This window comes from Ursus americanus, chromosome 5 (genome assembly GCF_024610735.1).
Source record: "Ursus americanus isolate L20-20 chromosome 5, mUrsAme1.1.p, whole genome shotgun sequence".
Lineage (NCBI taxonomy): Eukaryota > Metazoa > Chordata > Mammalia > Carnivora > Ursidae > Ursus > Ursus americanus.
Genome location: NC_142131.1, coordinates 51,712,130 through 51,735,089, shown reverse-complemented (window position 1 = coordinate 51,735,089; position 22,960 = coordinate 51,712,130). Strand labels below are relative to the sequence as shown.

Genomic DNA, 22,960 nt, shown 5'->3' with positions numbered 1-22,960 from the left:
GGAGAGCCTGCTTCTTCCTCTCCCTCTGCCCCTCCCTCCCCTTGTGTGCGGTGTGCCCGCTCCACTCGCTCTCACGTGCTCTCTCTCTCTCTCTCCCTCCTTCTCCCTCCCTCGCTCTCACTCTCTATCTCAAATAAAAAAAAAAAGGTACAGATGTTTAATGCAACATATTCTCGTGGTAGTGGATGGTGCCCATTTAGATAAAGCAGCTTCTAACAATTTAATTAGAGATTAATGCTGATAATAAGCTTGATCGTTATCTTTGTTCTCAACTCATTTTTGCCAATATAGGCAGTTGGTAAATACCATACATTGAATTTGTTGAGCTTTACATACTCCAGTTGTAATGATTCTAGTGGCTGTCCAGATAGAAGTGCAGGGTGTGTTGCTGCCTTCACCAAATGTAGTAATAAAGTGAGTGTTATTAGACATCGTTCAGCACTTCCTGCTGTTAAAATTAGGATGACTCATTTTTTTTCCCTGAATAACACAATTTATTATATTAAAGTTTATACATACTGGGTCTAAATACCAAATTTAAGAATGTTTCTGGTGAAATATTTTCTTACTGATTAAAGCAGTTCCTTTCACATGTATGTTTCTTATCCCCCTTAGCAATTGAAAATCCACATATTGCACTAATATCAGTTACTAGTTAATTAGATGCTTGAATGTGTTTGGAGGTTTTTCTGGAAATTGGATGGTTTATGATTAGAAATACACGGGTTCAGGGAGTGACTTCTGTTTAATAACAGTTTGATTTTATTTATTATTCAGTGCTTAAATGTGGCATATGAAATTAAACATTTCTTGTTAGGCATTAGTATGCAGCTACTCTTCATATACTCGAGTCAAACAGTACACTTTTAAAGGAAAGCTTGATTTCCCTTTCCTTCCAGTCTCTTCTCAGAGGTGTTAAGTACTCAAATTCGTGTGTGTTCTTCGGGCTTTAATAATTTTTTTCTGTTTGCCTTTAAAACAAGTTCTTAGAAAAATATTTCAAAATAACCTTTAATTTTTGTAACATTTAAAAATTTTCAAAAACATTGATAGTAGCTTTCATGTACCCCAGATTCAGTTTTCCCTATTAACATCTAACATTAGCAGTATACATTTATAACATTAATGAACCAGTACTGATACATTATTATTAACTAAACTCCATACTTTATTCAGATTTTTGTTTTTTAATCTAATGTCTTTTTTTGTGTTCCACAGTCCCATACAGGTTACCACCTTACATTTGGTTGTCATGTTACCTTAGGGTAACTCTTGGCTGTGACAGTTTCTTACATTTTCCTTGTTCCTGATGACCTTGACAGTTTTGAGGAGTTTTGGTCAGGTGTTTATAGACCGTCCCTCAAAAGAGTTTTTGTTTTGTTTTGTTTGTTTGCAGTTCTATTGAGAAATAATTGACATACATCACTGAATGAGTTTAAGGCTTACAGTGTCATGGTTTGATTTACATATATTGTGAACCGATTACAGTGGGCTTACCTAACATCCAACTGCTCATATAGTCGATTGGATTTGTCTTGAATATTTTTTCATGATCAAACTGGGGTTGTGGGTTTCAGTGAGGAAGACCACAGAGGTAAAGTGCCATTTCCCTCACATCATACCAAGAATGCATAAAACCAATGTGACTTAACACTGTTGATGTTGACCTTGATCACCTGGTCGAAATAGTGTAGTATTTGTGAGGTTTCTTTACTATACAATTACCCCCCCCCCACCTTTTCATACTGTGCTCTTTGGAAGGAAGTCTACTATCTATGTACAATATACACTTAAGGACTGAAGAGTTATGCTCCACCTTGTGGAGGGCAAAGTATCTACATAAATAACTCAGAATTTTTCTGCATGGGCTAGTTGTCTCTTCCTATTAATTTATTTATTCAGTGATATCAGGATGGACTCATTTATTTTATTCTTTGGGTTATAATCCAATACTAATTTATTTTGTGGCTCAGATTTTTGCAGTTTTGGCGATTGGAACTCTTCAGTTGGCACTTATGTCCCTCTGACATGATTCTATAATTTTGGTTTTGAAGCACTTCCTTTTTGGCACGAGGCTCATCGTGTATATTTCCTGCGCCATCCTGGAATCTGCTATTTCTCCAAGGAGCCTGGCTCTTTTTATTGGACAGTGATACTAGAAACCAAGATCTGTGCACATTGCTACTAGAGTGTTATTGCTTCTAGGCCTTCTAAGTTACCGGAGTAAAGAAGTACATGTGTCAATACATAACTGTAAGAATTTCTATATGTAATCACCTGTATGTATATTAAACTAACCAACTCTAACCCATTACTGCGTGGATCGCTCTAGCCTGCTGCCCTGGCCTGTCTGGAAACTCCCACTTCAGCAGAGAGAAACCTTGCTCCCACCACCCACCATCCATTTACTTAATTCTTTAATTCTAGCATATGTGTATAGTGGTGTCAGAATTGTTAACCTACCCCTCTGTGGGAAACACTTTTATCAACTAGAGGACAGGGCATTTATGCAGTTTCTTTTGCTTTTAGTCTTACAGACTGTACTTGTTTCCAAAGTTGCTTAGGTACTGAGGTCAGCACCTTTCCCCTCACCTTCTTTAGTGGGGTTGTTCGATACATTTATAATAGTTAGATTGTTAAGAAAGATGGTAGGAGTGATTTCTCTTTTTTTCCAAAGTTACTGTTAATAATCATGTTTTGCTTTTTAAGATATTCTTTTAACAAACTTACTTAGAAATAGGTTCAACTTACAAGTTATAAGAATAGTATAAAATAAAATCCATATATTTATTGCTCATATTCACCTCATTAAGGTCTGATTAACAATGGAAAACAGTGCTATAAAAATTGCAAGAACTATAGGTAAAACCCAAGTCCCTTTAACCTCACAATCCTTTCTCTGTAGAATTCTGTACTTATTTTGCGATTTACTTTGTAATTAAATTATTTTTTAACTTATTTCGTCCTTGTGAAATTTAGATGAAATTTCATGGACCAGGGAATCAGGAATATGGTGTTCTTAGTAAAAGCTTTTGTTTTAGGATTTTGTAGCATCCAAACTTTTCATATAACTTTGTGTTAATAAGGAGGGTTTTGTTTTGTTTTGTTTTACAGTAATCTCTGTGCCCAGCATGGGGCTCTAACTCATGACCCTGAGATCAAGAGTTGCATGCTCTACAAACTGAGGCAGCAAGGTGTCCCAGTAAGCAGTTTTTGAAGCTTGTAATGTAGACTTCAGTATCTCGAAGTTTCACTTCGGACACTAAGTTGAGACTGAATCAGGAGAACGTAAAAGGACTTTATTAAAACATCTAATCAGTAATAGTCCAGCTTCTGTCATGAAGTAAGAGGTTATGTGACTGTGGGTCAGAATTTTAGCCTCTTTATTTTCTCTTTTGTAAAATGAAGTAGTTGGACTACACATCACTTTGATTCCTTCCAGCTTTATAGTTGATTGTTTTTGTATGTAGAAGCTGGTGGCTTTGATCCAGAAGAGATGGCATTCTCTTGATGATTTAGCAAACTTCTTTTGTGATGAAGAATTATTTTTAAAAGTGATATCAGTAAATATAGATGTTGAGTTTATGCTAAAAGATAAAAGATTATTCATTGCTTAAAAATATAGAAAATGTCGTCTTAATATTTTAAAAAAATGGGTCACTGAGTACAGAATGCCATATCGTAATTTTTCAGTACTAGGTTTAAGTCTTGCCCTTCTTGTCAGCTTCAAATATTGTATATCATAGCAAAAAATTAATAATGCTTTTACAGATCAGGAAAAGTAATCAACAATTACAGCTTTTTCAAATACACTTTATGGGGGTGGGTGCAGAGGAAGAGAGAATCCCAAACAGGATCCACGCCGAGCATGGAGCCTGATGTGGGGCTCAATCCCATGACCCTGAGATTATGACCCGATTCAAAATCAAGAGTGGGACGCATAACTGATTGAGCCACCCAGGCACCCCAATAAACTTTATTTTTTTAGAGCAATTTTAGGTTCATAATAAAATCATCACTCGCTGTCACATAATTTTATTACTTCATGATAGAAGCTGGACTATTACTGGTTAGATGGTTTTTTTTTGTTTGTTTTTCTTAAAGATTTTATTTTTAAGTAACCTTTACACCCTGTGTGGGGCTGGAACTCACAACCCCAAGATCTAGAGTCAAAGCTCCACCAACTGAGCCAGTCGGGTGCGCCTGATTAGATGTTTTATTAAAGTCCTTGTAAAAGTGAGAAAATAGTAATTTTAAAAGTGCTGTAGCTTTTATTTTTTAAGAAGCTAGCTCTTTGAGCTCTAGTATTCTTTCTTTTTTTTTTTTTTTTTAAGATTTTATTTATTTATTTGACAGAGATAGTGAGTCTAGCCAGCGAGAGAGGGAACACAAGCAGGGGAAGTGGGAGAGGAAGAAGCAGGCTCCTAGCAGAGGAGCCTGATGTGGGGCCCGATCCCATAACGCCGGGATCATGCCCTGAGCTGAAGGCAGACGCTTAACGACTGCGCCATCTAGGCGCCCCTGAGCTCTAGTATTCTTATTCACTGCTTTTAGCAGTTGAATTTTCGCAAGTTTTGAAATTCTCATGTAACTCTTGAAACAGAATAAGAGGTATGATTTGAGAGTAATCTGCATTGAGGATCTTGTACATGATTGATGGTTGATCCTAGATTGTTTTCAACGCTTTGTCCTTGTGTAGCTGAATTGGCGTTTTCAGATGTATTTTAAACTGTGCTTAAAATCAGTTCTACTCAGTCATGTATGTGAAGGTAGGCAGCATTAATTTTCTTAGACATGTTGGCCCAATTTCATTTTAGGTGGCTAAGTGAGGTGATCAGAGTTATCCAGTCTTGTGAGTTTCACAGTCATCTTGCCACCTTTCAGCTGTGGCCAAAATGACCAGCTGAGTAGAAGGGGAGAAAGTTTATGGGGGGCATGAGGTAATCATTGGCTTATTATATTAGCATCTGCTATTATTTAGAAGGTTAAAATATATTTTCATGTATCAGGTTTAATGTAATCCAGATGCCATTTTAAGTTGAACTTCCCATTTCAGTGAAATATTAACGTGAGAATCTGTAATTGTGTTTAAAAGGATCTTAACAATTACTGGGGCATACCTTCTAACACTGATTTTGTATTTCTCTTAGCAGATGATTGCTTTATTATTTAATTGTCCCTGGTTAATGCTGTAGTTATTTCTGAGAAAGGAACTTTTTTTTCCCCTTTAAAAAATAAAGACTGACTTTCAGATACTGCAGTGATACTACAAACGGTTGTTTAATGAAGGAAAATTCTACCATGCAGTTAGTGAAAAGGTTATTCAATTATTTGTATTTGCTCAGAAGGCTAGAAGGATATCTGAAAGATCGGATTGGTGGTTTTTATTTTCTTCTCTATGTTTTTGCCTATTGAGTGGTTCAAGAGAATGTATTATGGTCTTGATATAATATTAATTATATTAATTCAGAGAATGAGATTGTAGACAAAAGACATCATTTTAAGATGAAAGAGCTCACCTGGTTCCAGGTAGGAAGTTTCTGAGAAGATGAAACTTAGCTTGGTCTTGAAGGATAAGCAAGATGTAGTGAGGGAGAGGGGATTTGGGGGAAGGGTTGACCCTCATGACTTGTTGTTTCTAATGGGAGATATGTTTCAGGGGCAGGGCCTAGAGTTCATCACCCTCTCTGGTTTGGAGGCCTCCTCTCTGTCCTCTCCCTGGGATGCTTTCTCCCTCCTAGCCCTCATCTTAGGTTAGATAGTCTGTCCTAGGGGGATTTTGAGTACTCCTCCCACATTAGGTTAGTTTCCCCTGAGCACAGTGAGATTCCTCTTTTGTGACACCTTTTGTAATCATGTTTTATCTTTTTTTAACTTTTAATTTGTTTTATATCAAAGTTATACATGCATGTAGGTTAGAGTCAAATAAATCTTATAGGCTTACTACTAAAAACAGTAGTCTCCTGTTTACTTGCCTGCTTCTTAGCTCTTTCAGCTGTTTCTTTTTTTTCCTTTAGCTGTTACTTTTGCTGTTTTGTTTTTCTTGTAGCTAAAGAACATTTTTTGTGTGCTACTTCTTGATTTTTCAGTTTTTACTGTTGAAAAAAAAATTGACTTAACCACTGTGGGGTGTAAGGATTTGTCTTTTACCTCCCTCCCACAGCTCCTACTTCCTGTCTCTTCACTTTTCTGATATAGTTGTATCCATTATGTGGTTAGATCAATATTCAGCATTTACAGTAATTGAAAGTAATAAATACTATTCACAGCTGAGATATTTGGTATACTGTGGTTTCTTGTCCTTGCTTGAATAGTACTTTATTTTCCCTGAAGATATTAATTATTTTAGGGGGTGGGAAGATGGGTAAAATAGGTGATGGGGATTAAGGAGTGCACTTGTGATGAGCCCGGGGTCATGTATGGAGGTGTTGAATCACTATATTGTGTACCTGAAACTAATATTACACTGTATGCTAACCGTACTGGAATTAAAATACATTTTCAAAAGTAATTATTTTTTGTTGTCTTAATTTCTATATACATATCATAAATTGCTAATAGCACTAATTCATCCTCAGGCTCTTAAGTAATACAGCCTCATGGTTTTTTTGATATGTTCAGATACATAAGGTATTTTATTGATATCATTGAGGGTGGGAAGGGATCTTTCCTTCCCTTTTGACCCATTCTAGAAGATTGTTCCCAAGGTCTGCTGTTTAGTTATCATCCTGGGCGTTTCCTTTCCCAAGGTTTTTAATTGAAGCCCCTTTGCTGGATTCAGTTTTTTCTCTTGGTTTATTGCCTCATTTTCTTAGAACACAGCCTTCAGTATCTTTCTGAGGAAGAATGCATGGGAAGTTAAGCCCCCCGCCCCCTTTTTTTGAGACTTTGTACATTGAAGACTGTTTTATGTTATCTTCTCACTTAGAGTTTTGGTCCAGAAACATTTTCCTTTAGGATTTTGAAGGCGTTTACTCCATTGCCTTCTTAATTCCACTGTGTTGGTCTTAGGAAACTTAAAGCCAGTTTTGATGTCTGATTCTGAAGATGAGGCCTACTTCTCTAGCTCTCTGTCTCTTACTCTCGGAAGCTCTTAGGAGCTTCTTTTTTGTCTCTAGTATTCCTAAATTTCACTGTGTTGTACCTTGAGATCTACTTTCATCCATTGTGCCAGGCCTTCAGAGGGCCCTTTCGGTCTGGAAGCCCATGTCTGTCAGTTCTGGTAAATTTTTAAAAAGTTTTTGTGTCCAAACTATGGAAAGAGCCCAGATGTCCGTTGACTAATGAATGGATAGAGAAGATGTGGTATATATACACAATGCAATATTAGCCATCAAAAAGAGTGGAATCTTGCCATTTGCAAAGACGTGGATGCAGCTAGAGTGTATCATGCTAAGTGAAGTAAATCAGAGGAAGACAAATGCCGTATGATTTCACTCATATGTGGAATTTAAGAAACAAAACATGAACGTATGTTGGGGGGAAGAAAGAGAAACCATAAGAGATTCTTAAGGATAGAGAACAAACTGAGGGGTGGTGGAGGGAGGTGGATGGGGGATGGGCATTAAGGAGGGTACTTGTTGTGAGAAGCACTGGGTGTTATATGTAAGTGATGAATCACTGATTTCTACTCCTGAAACCAGCATTGCACTATATATTAACTAATTAGAATTTAAATAAAAATTAGAAAAGAAAATAAAAAGTTTTTGTTTGATATTTCTCTGCTTTGGTTTTTTTTTTTTTCCCTCCTCTCTCTGAATCTAGAACCTCTTGTACTGATTCTTTAAAACATTTTTTAGCCTCGTCTCATATTTTTCATCTTTGTCTTTTTTTTCTACTCTCTATGAGATTTCTCCATTTTAAATCTTTTTTAAAAAGTTTTAGGTATTTAAGTAATCTCTGCCTAACAGGGGGCTCACACTTATGACCCCGAGTTAAAGAGTTGTGTGCTCTTCCGACTGAGCCAGTCAGGCACCCCGAGATTTCTCAGTTTTAGATTCTGACTCTTTGATAAATTTTTAATCTGTTAGTTTTACTTTTCAGAAACTCTCTAAACCCCCCCTTTTTTTCTTTATACCACACCATCCTTGTTTTATGGTTCTGATTTTTTTCTCTTCTCTGAGATTATTGAAAACTTTTTCCTTTCTTCAGGTTTTCATCTTCCTGCCTACTTGTTTCCTCCACATTGCATGTATTCTCTTTGTTTTGGTCTTTTATGACCGTTAGAAGCTTTCATTAGGTTTGTGGTGATCTTCAGCTGCTTGGTTCAGAGTGCACAATTAGTAAGGCAGTTTGGAAGCTCAGTATGCTTGGTGGAATTTCTTGTTGAACCTGACTAGGCTGTTGCTTTGAGTGACAGTGTCTTTAGGTCTGTTCTCTTGGGTTGCTCCAGGGAATAGACCTGGCTGCTAGTAAGAAGGGAGCTGAATGGGAGGCAGAAGGCTGGAAGATCTCAACATTTAGTATATAAACCTCTCACTTAATCACTCTTTTCTGATATGCTACCCTTTCTCCTAACCTCAGTGTCTCCAGCCCAGGACTCTTGTTTTACAAACTCCAGAGAATAAATCTCTAGTCTTCTAATGGGGATCTCGAGAGCTGTGTGTTTCTGGGTGCATCTACAACCTTCCTGTTTTTAAATCTCATTGTCATTCCTACTTCCCCCAGTATCTGCTGCCACCCCTTGAGCCTTTTGAGGCTATAGTGCAAGACAGGTTGCTTTTCTGCTTTCTAGTTCAGGCTTCGGTTTTCTTGGGTCTGCTGTGGTAGTTGCCGCCTGTCATCCTGCTTCTGGCTTTCAGGATTTTACTGCTGCTTCCTCTCCAGGTGCTTGGCTCCGTAGTTTTTTGCCTTAAAATTAAAACTTTACTGACATTTACATTTAAGATGGTTTTGGAAGGGATAAGAAGTAAATGTGTGTGTTTAATCTTTAAGTGGAGTATTAAAATTGCACTTAATTCTTTTGATTGTCTTTTCTTTGATAAACTACAGATTTAGGTTGAAAACACCGGTCACCTTTACTGTTGAGTTCTTTACCCCACACCAGTCATGGCACTGGCTTGTTCGTTGAGTGGTGTTAAGTGAATCTAGCAGTTAAACACTTGAACATTCTGTGATTTTTGGGATGGAGAAAAAGATAAAGAAATGCTGAATGCACCTCTCTCTTCGCTCTCATTGCTCTTGGAGGAGAAGAATCTCATGATCAAACCTAGGTTAAGGCAGACTCTTGAATACCTTTTCCCATCCGTAATCTCTACCCTAGTATGCTCTACTGCGGGCATAATAATAATGAAGTAATAAGCAGTTATAGCTTTTGGAAGTTCTCAGCCTGAGAGCTCTGGATGCTCACAGGGCTGGCAGAGCCAAACAGGCTGCAGTGAGCACTAGTCTCTGGCTTTTGGCATATCTGTCACTTTTGGTGTCTGGACATTGACTTTGCTGTGTTTTTAATGTAGAATATTCCATTTCTGTATATACCATTTGGTTGTTTTTTTTTAACTTTTTAATTAATTAATTTTTTTAAAATATTTTTTTATTATATTATGTTAGTCACCATACAGTACATCCCTGGTTTCCGATGTAAAGTTCGATGATTCATTAGTTGCGTATAACACCCAGTGCACCATGCAATACGTGCCCTCCTTACTACCCATCACCAGTCTATCCCATTCCCCCACCCCCTCCCCTCTGAGGCCCTCAGTTTGTTTCTCATAGTCCATAGTCTATCATGCTTCATTCCCCCTTCTGATTACCCCCCTTTCTTTATCCCTTTCTTCCCCTACCGATCTTCCTAGTTCTTATGTTCCATAATGAGAGAAATCATATGATAATTTTATAATCCGGGTCACAGCAATCTTTTGAAAGTTTTTTGTTTCTCACACCTCCTTGCTTTTAGATGAGTCAGTAAGAAAGAGTAAGCTTTGTCTTCATTGCTTTGTAAAGCCTGGCTTCTCATCAGTTTTCTTCATGTTTATGTGCTCCTGGTCCTAAGTAGTCATAGGGATGCCACCTGCTGCTGATGCTCCCTCATGGTCCTGTCATCCCTGTCCGTTCCATAGATTTGGCATTCATCTGCATGTGGCTGCATGCCTTGCCTGTACATTTATTTGGTGATTTGTAAAGTAATGTGAATACTTGAGATAAATGTGAACGGTAGGTTAAGATGGCATTAGCCACCATTTCTTTAGGTAGATTTCTGTTGAAGCTACACCTCCATGCCTGCTTTAGTGGCGTGTGCTAATAAGGTACCCCTCATGTGCCACTCACTGTTCGGTGCTGAGGTGAGTACAGCGGTGAACCGTGCAAAGGTCCCTGTCTGCATCATGGATACTCATCCAGTCTCCTTTTCTCCCCTTCCTGAATTGCTAGTGAAGTATTGTTTACATACAGAACCATACACGAATCATACATGCACAGCTTAGTGAATTCAGAAGTTGAACATGCACTTCTCTGACTAGTACCCAGATCAAGAAACAACATAACCAGCACTCAGAAAAGCTCTCTTCGGGGGCGCCTGGGTGGCGCAGTCATTGGGGGTCTGCCTTCGGCTCAGGGCGTGATCCTGGCGTTCCGGGATCGAGTCCCACATCGGGCTCCTCGGCTGAAGCAGGCTCTCTTCCTCTCCCTCTCCTCTGCTGTGTTCCCTCTCTCGCTGGCTGTCTCTCTGTCACATAAATAAATAAAATCTTAAAAAAAAAAAAAAAGAAAAGAAAGAAAAGCTCTCTTATGTTGCCCTTCCAGTTACCCTCTCCCCAGGGTAACCACTCACTGGCATATGAGGTTTGCCTGGCTTTGATCTTTGTATAAATATAATCATACAGTCAGTGCTCTTTTATCCTGGCTGCTTCTGCTCAACGTTATTTTTATGAGCTTCACCCATGCATTGTATGTTGTATCATTTTATTCACATTGCTTTGTAGTATTCCATTGTATGGAGATACCACAGTTTTGTTATTCATTCTGCAGCTGTTGATAGGCAATTAGGTAGTTTCCAATTTTATAAATAGTGTTGCTTTAAACATCCAGGTGTGTCTTTTGGTGAACATATGTGTTTCTGTTGAATATGTAACTAGAATGGAATTGCCGGTCATAGAGTATGTATAAATTCATCTTTAATAGATAAGTGCCGACCCGTTTTCTAAAGTGGTTGTACAAATTTATTTATTTATTATTATATACTTTCATCAACATTTGGTATTTTCTGCTTTTAAAATATCATCTGTGGTTTTAGTTTGTATCTCTGTTAATGAAATGGAGCACTTTTTAGTAAGTGTATTGGCCGTTTGGATAACTTATTTTGTGAAATGTCTATTCAAGTCTTTTGCCCGTTTTTCAGTTGGGTGGTTTCCTTTTCTTTTTTTTTTTTCCTTTTTCCTGACTGATTTTTTAGAAGTTCTTTGTATATGCTGGTTATGAGTCTTCTGTATGAAAAATAAATCTTCTCCCACTCCGGGTTGTGTTCATTCTCTTAATGGTGTCTTTTGAATGAATAAAAGTTCTTAATATGAAAAGCATATGTGGGTGGACATCTTCATGTCCTTGGACACAAAACAGCCAATCATGAAGGAAGAAATTGGTACCCATCTTACTGCTGTTCTTCAAGTAGACTACTACTTCTTTAGGATATTGCTGGTAAAAATATGTCATCTCCTGTGATGACCCAAACAGGAAGGTTATCACAGCGTAGAGAATATTGACATAACAAAACAAGTAAAGCCAGGAAGAAACCAGTTACTGTACCTAAGAAACGACTTCCTTTGGTATTTTAGTATAATGGTATATAGGAATAGTGCTTCTATCAACAGATTTAATGAAACTGTTATTTTGTCCTTGTTGACAGATCTTGCTCTTAATAATTATACATAAAACATCATTTAACAAATACCAAATTACCTTTTTCACATCCAGAATTATCAGCCTAAATAGTATATTATGGCTTCTACTAACAACCAATCTTCTTAGTAAATGGAAAAAATGGAAAAGTAAATGGAAAAAAAGGAAATGTTCTTTCAGGAGCATTAAGGGAAAAAATAATCAAAAATTAATGCCATCCTGGCATGTGTTAGTGCCTGGTAAAATTTTATTGAATGAAATATTCAAATTTCTGACTATCCATAAGAAAAGTTGTTGTGGGCAGAAGAAAAGGCAGTGGAGAGAATGGAAAGCTTGAATCATAATCCGTTTACATTTGATTATACTCCTCTAGGTTATATATCTACATTAATAGTGTTTACATTTTATTTTTTGTTTTTTAAAAGTTTATTTAAGTAATCTCTACACCTAGTGTGTGGCTCAAACTCACAACCCTGAGATCAAGAGTCTTATACTCTTAGGAACTGAGCCAGCCAGGTGTCCCAATTGTGTTTACAGTTTAAGTACTCTTTGTGTGGTCTAGCTGTTTTGCAGAAAAGTTGTACAAATCAAACTAATTTAAATATATTAGGCATGTAGGGTTTTTTTTCTTTTTGGAGAGAGAGAATGGAAGAGCATGAGAACATAAGCAGTGAAAGAGAATCTCAAGCAGACTCCACGCTGAGTGTGAAGCCCCATGCAGGGCTTAATCCCATGACGCCAAGAACCAAGAATTGGTCACTTAACCGACTGAGCCACCCAGGCGCCCTGATAAGTGTGTAGTTTTAATAACTTTGTATTGGACTGACTTAAAAGGGTTAGGTTCTTTTGTAATTTTAGTATTACATTATATAATTGTTTTACAAGTTAGGATTTGGGGAGATGTATGTATGTGTGTTTATTATACCTATCCTTTTTTTTTTTTTAATTTTATTTACTTCTTTGAGAGAGAGAGCATGAGAAGGGAAGGGGTCAGAGAGAGAAGCAGACTCCCTGCTGAACTGGGAGCCTGACGTGGTACTCGATCCTGAGACTCTAGGATCATGACCTGAGCTGAAGGCAGTCACTTAACCAACTGAGCCACCCAGGCACCCCTGTTACACCTATCCTTAATGTGTGTATCTTAATAGATACATCTTTGTATACACACATGTGTGTATGTATTAATGTATATGTGTGTTTGTAATATCTTAATAGAGGCTAGAAGTGTTCTCTATGCCAAGTCCAGAAATTTGACTTGTTCTTGAAGTCTAAAAGAACCCTCGAATAGATGATACCAGTTGTAGCCCATGTTCTGTTGGGACAACTTCCTTTTTTTCTTTTTTTTTTTTCCCAGAAAGCATTGCTTACTATAGCATTTTAAATGGCGAATAATTAAGAGGTCATTTTTGCTCCCATGTTGGTATTTTATAGCTTTAACATATCTTAGATGAATGCAACGTACAGGGTTTTGTTTTTTTTTTTTAAAAAGCACAAACAGTATTTATCACCCTTGCATTTAAATTATGGACTAGATTTTATATATATAAATTATTTAAAAGTGAGTCTGTCTAGCTACTATTTTTATGTTGTTTATTCTCAACAAAAGATGAGTGGTTTCTACCATCCTGTTAAAAGCAAGGGGAAAAAGCCAAGTGCTTACTCTTACATTTCAACTTGTCTTTGCTAGGACTTTTAATTACTTCTCCATGTAGGCCCTAGAGCTCTGAAGCCTGAGTTTTCTTACAGAATAATGAATTGGAGAAGAGGTAGGACTCAGAATGTTACTGAGGACATGGATTGGTTAGTAAATAGTTTGTTTGCTACTTCTCAAAAGCTGTGTTCAGAGGCAGAGAAGCCTGTTTGAAAATGTTGCATGGTTGCCCCTCTTATTTTCCCAGTCTTTATAAAATCATGGGGCTCATCATTAACTCTGAAGGCTCTTGGCCACAGATTTTGCTGAAGTGCTGTGCCAGGAAACACTCATCATCATTTACTTGATGCTGTCTTGGTGAAGCTATCAGTGGTGGAAATACTTGAACATAAGGCATGGATCCCGGGGGTTGGCAGGTTGATGACAATTTTCTGGTCCCACCCAAAAATCTTAGAGTGGCGCTATCATAGCCATGGTTGGCTTATTTAGTTTGCGGAGGAGGAGTGATTTCTCCTAGCACCTTGGCTTCTTAGGAAAGTTGAAGTTGGAGATGAGTGGCTACTATCTTGCTTTCCTCTTTTCTCCCTGGATGATATTCCTTGTTACTTGGATCTCAAGTGAAGAAATAAGAAAACACAACAAGTTGGTAATCATAGTTGATAACATTTGCTCTCATTTCTAAGGACTAAGATAACTACTGCAAGTATTTTCTCTCATTCCAAACCAAATTTTATTCATCAGTTGTATTTATGTATGTTAACAGTGATAACCACAAAAATCTTTTAAAAGCTTTATAAACTGATGGCCTTTCTAAGGGGATTTACTGTGGTCTTAGAGTTTTCATCTGTTACTGCGTTGACTTTTTAAGGCATTATTCTTTCTTTGGCTTTGGTGAATTTTGACCTTTAATCGTGTTTTTATTTTGGTATTAAGAGGATTTGCATTTAATTTTTTCTTTGACAGGAGACATATTGTTGAGGATAGTCTAATTCTGGTGGTTTATTTTTAAAATTATCTTTAGGGAAGCTCTTGAAGTAGAAAATTTTAAATTAATGCTGCTCATCTTCAGCTCTTAAAACAGGTTGTTAGCCAAACTATTTTGATTTCTTGATCCTAATATTTTTCTCGTCAGGAGGGGAGAATATTAAGGAATTTTTTTTTTTTTTTTTACTACAATTAGTCTGCAGTTTGGTGTTACTTTTCTTTATTTTTGTCCATTTGCAGGTATGGGTTCCATGTTAAGCCCTGAGGACACTGATGGGATCAGGACCATTCTCTGCCATTAAGGGGCATAGACATTGATTTAGCAAGAGAATGGTGATTTGGAGCAGTTAATTTTCAGGGTCCCCCCCCCACTATAAAAATGCTTTAAAGGTGGTGTCTTGTACCGTGTGTGATGTCACAACAGCAATAAGAGCAGGTGCACACAGAGACATGGCTATCAGAGAACAGGATGTGAGGGAGTAAAGAGTTCAAAGAGCTTCCATGCTTTACTGGCGAGCAGCTCTAGGCCAACTTTTCCTCTGCCTCCTCCTCAGACTCGCCCTCCTCCTTGGCTGTGGTGTTCTGGTACTGCTGGTAGTTGGACACCAGGTCATTGGTGTTGCTCTTGGCCTTGGTGAAGTCCATCTCGTCCATGCCCTCACCCGTGTACCAGTGCAGGAATGGCTTGCGCCAGAACCTGGCTGTGAACTGCTCTGAGATTCGCTTGAACAATTCCTGAGTGGCTGTGCTATTGCCGATGAAGGTGGCAGACATTTTTAGCTCCCGGAGTGGGATATCACACCTGTTTTCATGTTGTTGGGGTTCCACTCCACAAAGTAGCTGCTGCTCTTGTTTTGGATGTTAAGCATCTGTTCATCCACCTCCTTCATGGACATGGAGCCCCGGAACCCTGGGACCACAGTCATGAAGTGGCTGTGGCAGGGGTCACAGGCAGCCATCCTATTCTTGGCATCAGGTATCTGCTGGGTGAGGTCTGACACCATCAGGGCCTGGTACTGTGGCTGCATCCACTGGTCAGTGGAGCGAAGCTGGGCATGAAGAAGTGCGGGTGGGGGAAGGGGACCGTGTTGATAGCTAGCTTGTGCAGGTCAGCACTGAGCTGGCCAGGAAAGCCCAGGCAGGTGGTGACCCTATTCGTGATGGCTGACACCAGGTGATTGAGGTCCCCATAGGCGGGTGTGATCAGTTTTAGGTTCTGAAGCAGATGTCATAGAGGGCCTTGTTATCAATACTGTAGGTTTCCTCTGTGTTTTTTACCAGCTGGTGGACTGAGCGGGTGACATTGTAGGGTTCTACCACTGTGTCTAACACCTTGGGCAAGGGCATCACACTGAATCATGATCCCGTCTCAGTACTTCTCTTGGATCTGGCTGATGAGGAGGGTACCCATCCCAGACCCAGGCCCCCCACCCAGGGAGTGGGTCCGCTGGAAGCCCTGCAGGCAGTCACAGCTTTCAGCTTCCTTCCTCAAAATATCCAGTACCAAATCAACCAGCCCTGTACCTTCCGTGTAGTGCCCCTTGGCCCAGGTGTTCCCAGCACCACTTTGACATATAAGACGAAGTTGTCTGGCCTGAAGATTTGCCCAAAGGGTCCCGAGCACACACAGTCCCTGGTGCCCAGCTCCAGGCTCACGAGCACAGTCCAAGGACCGTACTTGCCACCCTTGGCCTGGTTGTAGTACACGTTGGTGCACTCCAGCTGCAGGTCGCTGTCGCTATGGTGAGTGCCTTTAGTGTCGATGCCCTGCTAGTCTGATGACCCCCCAGAACTTGGTGATGATCTGGTTGCTGCACTGGCTGGCCTGCAGGTGCACGATCTCCCTCATGGTGGTAGCGGCGGCAGTGGTGGTGGCATGGGTGGAAGGATACACTGACACAAGAGCCGAGGAGCGGGTGCACAGAGTGCTCTTCAGTTTGGTTTTTTGATTTTTTTTTTTGTTTGTTTTTTGTTTTTTGAAGTAGGCTCCACGTCCACCATGGAGCCCAACACAGGGCTTGAACTCACGACCCTGAGATCAAGACTGGAGATGAGATCAGGAGTCCCATGCCTAACTGACTGAGCCACCCAAGCGCCCCTCTTCAGTTTTGTTTTAACTAAAATTCACATTATATAGGTTTTTGTTTTCAAAATTAGAAAACACTTTTTTTTTGAGATGTAATTCAAATACCATAAAATTCACCCTTTTAAAGTATACAATTTAGTAATTTTTACTATATTCACAAGGTTTGGAACCTTACCACTGTATAACCGCAGAACATTTTTATCACCCCCAAAAGAAACCTGGATCCTTTAGCAGTCAGTTACTCTTTCCTCTTCCCTTCCCCAGCACCTGGCAACTACCAGTCTTTCTGTCTCTCTTGGATTTGCTGTTTCTGGTTATTTTATATGGAATCATATAAATCATAAAATATATGGTCTTTTGTGACTGGTTTCTTTCACTTAGCATATTGTTTTCAAGCTTCCTCTGCAATGTAGCATGTATCAGTACTTCATTCCTTTTTTTCTTTTGATAGGATGGATTATTCTTAGCCATCCTTTTGTATGGATATACCATATTTTGTTTATCCGAGAATCAGTTGATGAACATTTTGACTATTATAAGTAATGCTGCCATGAACATTTACATGTAAGTTTTTCTGTGAAACTATGTTTTCACTTCTCTCGAGTATATACTTAGGAGTGGCATTGCTGGATCTTTTTATAACTCTCTGTTTAACTTGTCTTTGAGGAACTGCCAAACTTTTCCACAGTCGCACAGTTTTACATTCCTGCTGGCAGTGTATGAGGGTTCCAATTTCTCTGCATGCTCAGAAACACTTGTTACTTTCCTTTTTAATTTTCTTATGGCCGTGTTAGTGGGTTTGAAGTGATCTCTCTTGGTTTGATTTTGCATTTCTGTGATGACTAATGATGTTGAGCATCTTTTGTATATTGCCCATTTGCGTATGTTCTCAGAGAAATGAAAGTTATTTGCCCATTTTATTTTTAAGATTTTATTTATTTATTTGAGAGAGAGTGAGCAAGAGAGCACAGAGGGAGAGGAAGAAGCGGACTCCACACTGAGCAGGGAGACCTATGCGGGGCTTGATCCCAGGACCCTGAGATCATGACCTGTGCTGAAGGCAGACGCTTAACTGACTGAGCCACCCAGGGGCCCCTCTTTACCCATTTTTATTTTTATTTTTTTAAGATTTTATTTATTTATTTGACAGGATAGAGATAGCCAGCGAGAGAGGGAACATAAGCAGGGGGAGTGGGAGAGGAAGAAGCAGGCTCCCAGCGAAGGAGCCTGATGTGGGGTGCGATCCCATAACGCTGGGATCACGCCCTGAGCCGAAGGCAGACGCTTAACCGCTGTGCCACCCAGGCACCCCTCTTTACCCATTTTTAAGTTAGATTTTTTTAAGTTAAGAGTTTCTCTCTGTCAGAATTATTTACCTTATTTTAAATGTCATCCTCTAATTGATAGTATTATAATAGAGAATTGTTCTTGAATGTAAAGAATTTGGTGATATTAGAATAACACAATTTATAGTCAGTATACAATTAAAAATCTACAGGTTATATATAGTAGAAAATACACAGTCCTTGGGGCACCTGGGTGGCTCAGTCAGTTAAGTGTCAGCCTTCAGCTTAGGTCATGATCCCAGTGTCCTGGGATCAAGCCCCGCATCGGTCTCTCTGCTCAGCGGGGAGCCTGCTTCTCTCTCTCCCTCTGCCTGTCACTCCCCCTGCTTGTGCTTTCTCTCTCTTTCAAATAAAGTAAATAAAATCTTTAAAAAAATAATAAAGCCCCATATAAATAAAATTTAATACTTAAAAAAAAAGAAAATACACAGTCCTCACAGACTTAGTTATTTCTGAATAACAGTAAAATGCACACTCAGTTGTTTACCTAAGGAAATGTGCTTGTTTACTTTCTGGTAATTATACTGTCTCATTTGGTAAGATTTAAAGAGTATGCAGAAGTAGTGGGTTGGTAATGAGAGGTTTAAAAATTGCATTGTAAGGTAAAATTTAGGATTTAACTCTAAAATTATAAGTGGTAAATAACATTTAAAGCTAGAGTTTAGGCATTGATCTAGGATTTTTTGAGACTTATTGTTAATAAGAAGGGATTAAAACTTAAAAGATCTCTTGCTGCTTAAGTAGGACCCAACCAAGAAAAAATGAATGGTGTGAATACTTGTAACTTTTTGGATTTATTGGATAGTTCAGCGTTATTTTCCACGTGTTTGTTATGTTTGTATGAATTATGAGGTATATTTTGGTACCTCTTGGCATGTATAAGGCTTTATGGGTTTTTTGTTTTTCTCTTTGTTGTTTAGTAGGATTTTTGTTCTCCCATTCTTAGTAAATAGAATCCAAGAATGACTTTTAAGAGCCTTAGGTACTACGGACTCTGGGAAACAAACTGAGGATTTTAGAGGGGAGGGGGTGGGAGGATAGGCTAGCCCAGTGAAGGGTGTGAAGGAGGGCACGTATATTGCATGGAGCACTGGGTGTTATATGCAAACAATGAATCATGGAACACTACATCAAAAACTAATGATGTACTGTATGGGGACTAACATCATTAAAAAAAAAAGAAAAAGAGCCGTAGGTACTGCCATCCAGCAGTTGTAAATGTTAGCCCTTAATTTGGCCTAATCCTGGTCTTGGCTCTGTTCTTGATTAAAAACAGCACGAACAGGGGGAGTGGCAGAGGGAGAGAGAGAAGCAGGCCCCCCGCTGAGCAGGGAGCCTGATTTGGGGCTCCAACCTGGACCCGTGGACCATGATCCCGAGCCGAAGGCAGACGCCTAACGACTGAGCCACCCAGGCACCGCACATCCTTTATTTTAGATGTGCTGTCTTTCACCGGCTAAATCTAGAGGACAAAACATTATTAACATCTGTGTGTAGGTAAATAAAAAAAATAGAAAGTGATCAAGGCCAAGAGGCACCATAGCAGATTGTGATATGCAAAGTGGAAACGTGGGAGGGTTTTAGGGTTTTTCTAGGGAGCCGTGACAGGGTCTACTCAGAGTATAGAGTGGAATGTGGGTAGTCGGGAAAGTGAGGGCGAGGGAACAGTGGGTGTGTGATAAAGAGAAAGGCCATCCGGATTTTCAGATGATTGGATTATTCCCATCTCAAGGATGGAGACCTTGGTAATTTTAGGTAGTTTTGTACTAAACTCGGTACTTCATATGGCATGCATAGGTAATTGTGTAATTACTGTTTTGAAAAAAAATGCCATTTAAATCTTACTTAGAGATAAGTGAAATTGATCAGAATTGTCAAGAAAAGTTACATGACAAAAAAGAATCAGTCCCCAGCGGGTATTTATTATCTGTCATAGATACAAAGGGTTCCCCCCACCCACCACATCTAATAGCACAGCAGAGAGAGAGCAGCAGGTCTCACCACTTTCCAGCCCTGCCTCTCACAGTGTCCCCTACAGCCAGGATTCTGTAACAGGTTGGACTCATGCTCCCACTGACCTTGTTGATAGAAGAGACTGGGCATCTTTCCAACCCCGTACTTCTCTGAGAGAATCTCAGGAGAGAGCCTGAAGATCCCTGAGCCTCAGGGATGTGGGGGAGAGGGCTGCGTGGGAAAGATTCCCAGGGACAGAAAAGGGAACATTAAAAATACATTTCGAAACCAAGTAACCAACTTTATAGCCTTAAAGATATGTCCCACTGTAGTCACTGTAGTTCTGTGCATTCCCTCCAACCCCCGCCCCCTGCCCCCGCCTTGTTAGTGAGTACCTGATCTGTTTGGCTAGCAGAGCCAAATTAACGGCCATAGATGTCCCCAAAGTGTAAAAAGATATATATTTAGGGATTCTGTTGTTTAGCGGGTTATTCACACAGGTGGTGGTCACTAGATACTTGCCTCTTTACTTTTTCCCCCACCTGGTAGTATTTTATTTTAAAAACATTTCTTGGTGGAGCCTAAACGTATAACCAGTATATAGAGAATAGGCCAGTGTTGGGAAGCCTTGTGAGGTCCGGGGATCATCCCAGCATGTGGAGCCTCCAGAGTCATAGTGCGTGTTTTTTTTATCATCTTTATTTTTGTTTTCAGCTGGAAATGGTATTAGTACATGATTCTAAAGTGAAGTTTAATGGAGGGAAAAAACTTCACCTGGAAATGTTTGTTTTTTCCCCTCACCAAAGAAAAAATGGGGGTTTCTGAGGCAGTTGGACTTTCTTTGCTCTGTTATCTCTTAGCTAGGTGTGGGGTGATCACATTGCACATCTCCAGGTTGCTAGGAGACAGGCAGCCTATCTCATAGTTACTGGCATGTAAGACCTCTTTATTCTCTGGACTTCTGTATTTCTCAGAATTGTTACACTTCCTTTCTAAACCCTAAATTATGCAGAGGTAACATGATTATTTGACCAAGCTCAGGAAATCTAAAACGGGTCAAAAATTCCAGGCTTGGTTTAGATAAAGAACATGACTGGCTACAGTATATTGAGGTAACATTCTTGTAAAGTCTGTTTTTGCCTCTGTTTTTGCTGCTGACTCTTTTGTGACATTCTTAGGACACAAAAGTGGTTAGGTAGGAGTAGGCTGAGAATACCCTGTCTAGAGCGTCTTATAATGTTGAAAGAATTACAAGTGAACCATGGCTCCAGGAACTCATTTAAATAATTTACTGTCCCAGGAACATGTGGCTTTACTGTAGCTATTTTGCCCTATATGCTTTCTTCAAAAGGAAATTCATCTTAGGTTACAATACAGTTCCTTTGGGAGTGCCTTAAGTTTAACAGAGTTTTAGAGTTCAAAAAATTGTGCCCAGACGGTAGATGTTGATGATAGTTTGGCACAAGAATTCCTTTGAAATTGAATACATTACAGTGTTAATCCGAAAAGTTTTGTTGGCTTCCGATTTTGAATAGCATAGGGATTAGAGACTGAGATGGTTCATTAACAATTTAAGGAATTAGGGAGCTCTACTTCATGTTACCGGAGGTCAGGCTCTCTGTTTTCTTGTCTCAGTTCAAGATAGAGTTCTCTGTAGCAGTTGGTTTAGAGGGGTGTGTGTTTTACAAGTGGCTTAGGTGGCTCTGTATATTATGATGGCATACAGCAGGACCTGGACCCCGAAGTTATTTACATCGATAAATACTCTGTTATTACTTTACAAATTGACTCCCTTTCTCAGCCAATTAATCTTTTTAAATGAGCTGTAGTTAATTGTCACAGTACAAAAATTAAATCAGATGTCCTTGTTCTATGAAGATGAGTTGGGTAGACTATCCAGACTGGCAGTGGCAGAAAGACACACTTTTCAGTGTGAGTTATTTAAAGTAACTGGGGCTGTAGATTTGACCGAGAAAATGCCTGAGATAGGGAAGAGGGAGATTTATTAACAGAGGTTATATATATAGAATTATGTAGAATATAGTGGCAGACCTTGATTTGCTGTGATTTATCTTTAAGAGATATTATTAGATTATTTTTCTAACTTAAAAAGTTATACAAGTGCTACATGTTCATTACAAAAAATTCAAATATGTATATAAACAGCAAAAAGGAAAAATTCCCTTGTGATTGTATCGGCTAGAGATAAACATTGTAAATGTAGGTGTCTCATTCTAGACCTTCATGTATCTGTCTTTCACAACCAAATTATATTATGCATTCTATTTGCTAAATTTTGCTTTTTTCATGTAACAGTACAGCGTAAATATCTGTTCAAGCCATCACATTTTCATTTTCATTTTTATGGATGCTTAGTGATCCTTTGTGAGATGAACCATAATTTCTTTAGAAAGTCCCATGTGGGTGGAATTTAGGTTGTTTCTATTTTTTGCTGCAGTAACTTGTGCATGTACCTTTTTTGCCTCTTTGACGCTTTCCTTAGGATAAATTCCTGAAAGCAGAATACTTTGTAAAGGATTTACACATTTTAAGGCTTTTGAAACACGTTACCAAATAAATAGCTTTCCAGAAGGGCTGTCCCAGTTTTCATGTTCTTCTCTGTCTAGTTGGCTTTACACTTGGGCTAAAATGTGGACTTTTTATTTAGTTGCAGAATGAGGACGAGCCTGGAGAGCCAGAGCAGGCTGTGGGTGACGCTCCTCCACCATACAGCAGCATCTCTGCGGAGAGTGCAGGTAGGCACCTGGGCAGGGTGGCTCTTGAACTCCTGAAATGCACTTGGCCAGAGGCTTGTCCCGTATGTGTCTGTTCGTCTTTGCCTTTGCTTCAGCTTTCCCTAAGAAGTCTTTGACATTATTTGTAGTTTATCACCAAAAGTGGGGAAAAAAAAAAACCCTCATGTTACTGTTCTGAAAAACACTTAAAACTCCGTTTCAGTCTGGCTTTTTTATGGAACTCAATTTCATTCCAACAGAATATAAAGGAAGTAGAAATTCAGCAACCACGTGATCATCTGATTTTTATTCTTTCTGTAGTTTCCTCATTAATTGTTTTGCTCTTTGTGATTCTAGTGCCTGCGACCTGGAA

At 39.1% G+C, this 22,960-nt stretch overlaps 1 protein-coding gene and 1 pseudogene across 1 annotated transcript in view; one reads left to right on the top strand and one right to left on the bottom strand.

Moving 5' to 3' along the window:
- Nucleotides 1-22,960, top strand: part of NDFIP1 (Nedd4 family interacting protein 1) — a 50,510-nt gene that overhangs the window by 5,628 nt on the left and 21,922 nt on the right. Inside the window, exon 2 of the mRNA XM_045794404.2 lies at nt 22,521-22,608. Within this exon, the coding sequence (XP_045650360.1) occupies nt 22,521-22,608 (88 nt within the window). The remainder of the gene's footprint in view (nt 1-22,520; nt 22,609-22,960) is intronic.
- Nucleotides 14,990-16,329, bottom strand: LOC123790208 (tubulin beta-4B chain pseudogene; annotated as a pseudogene).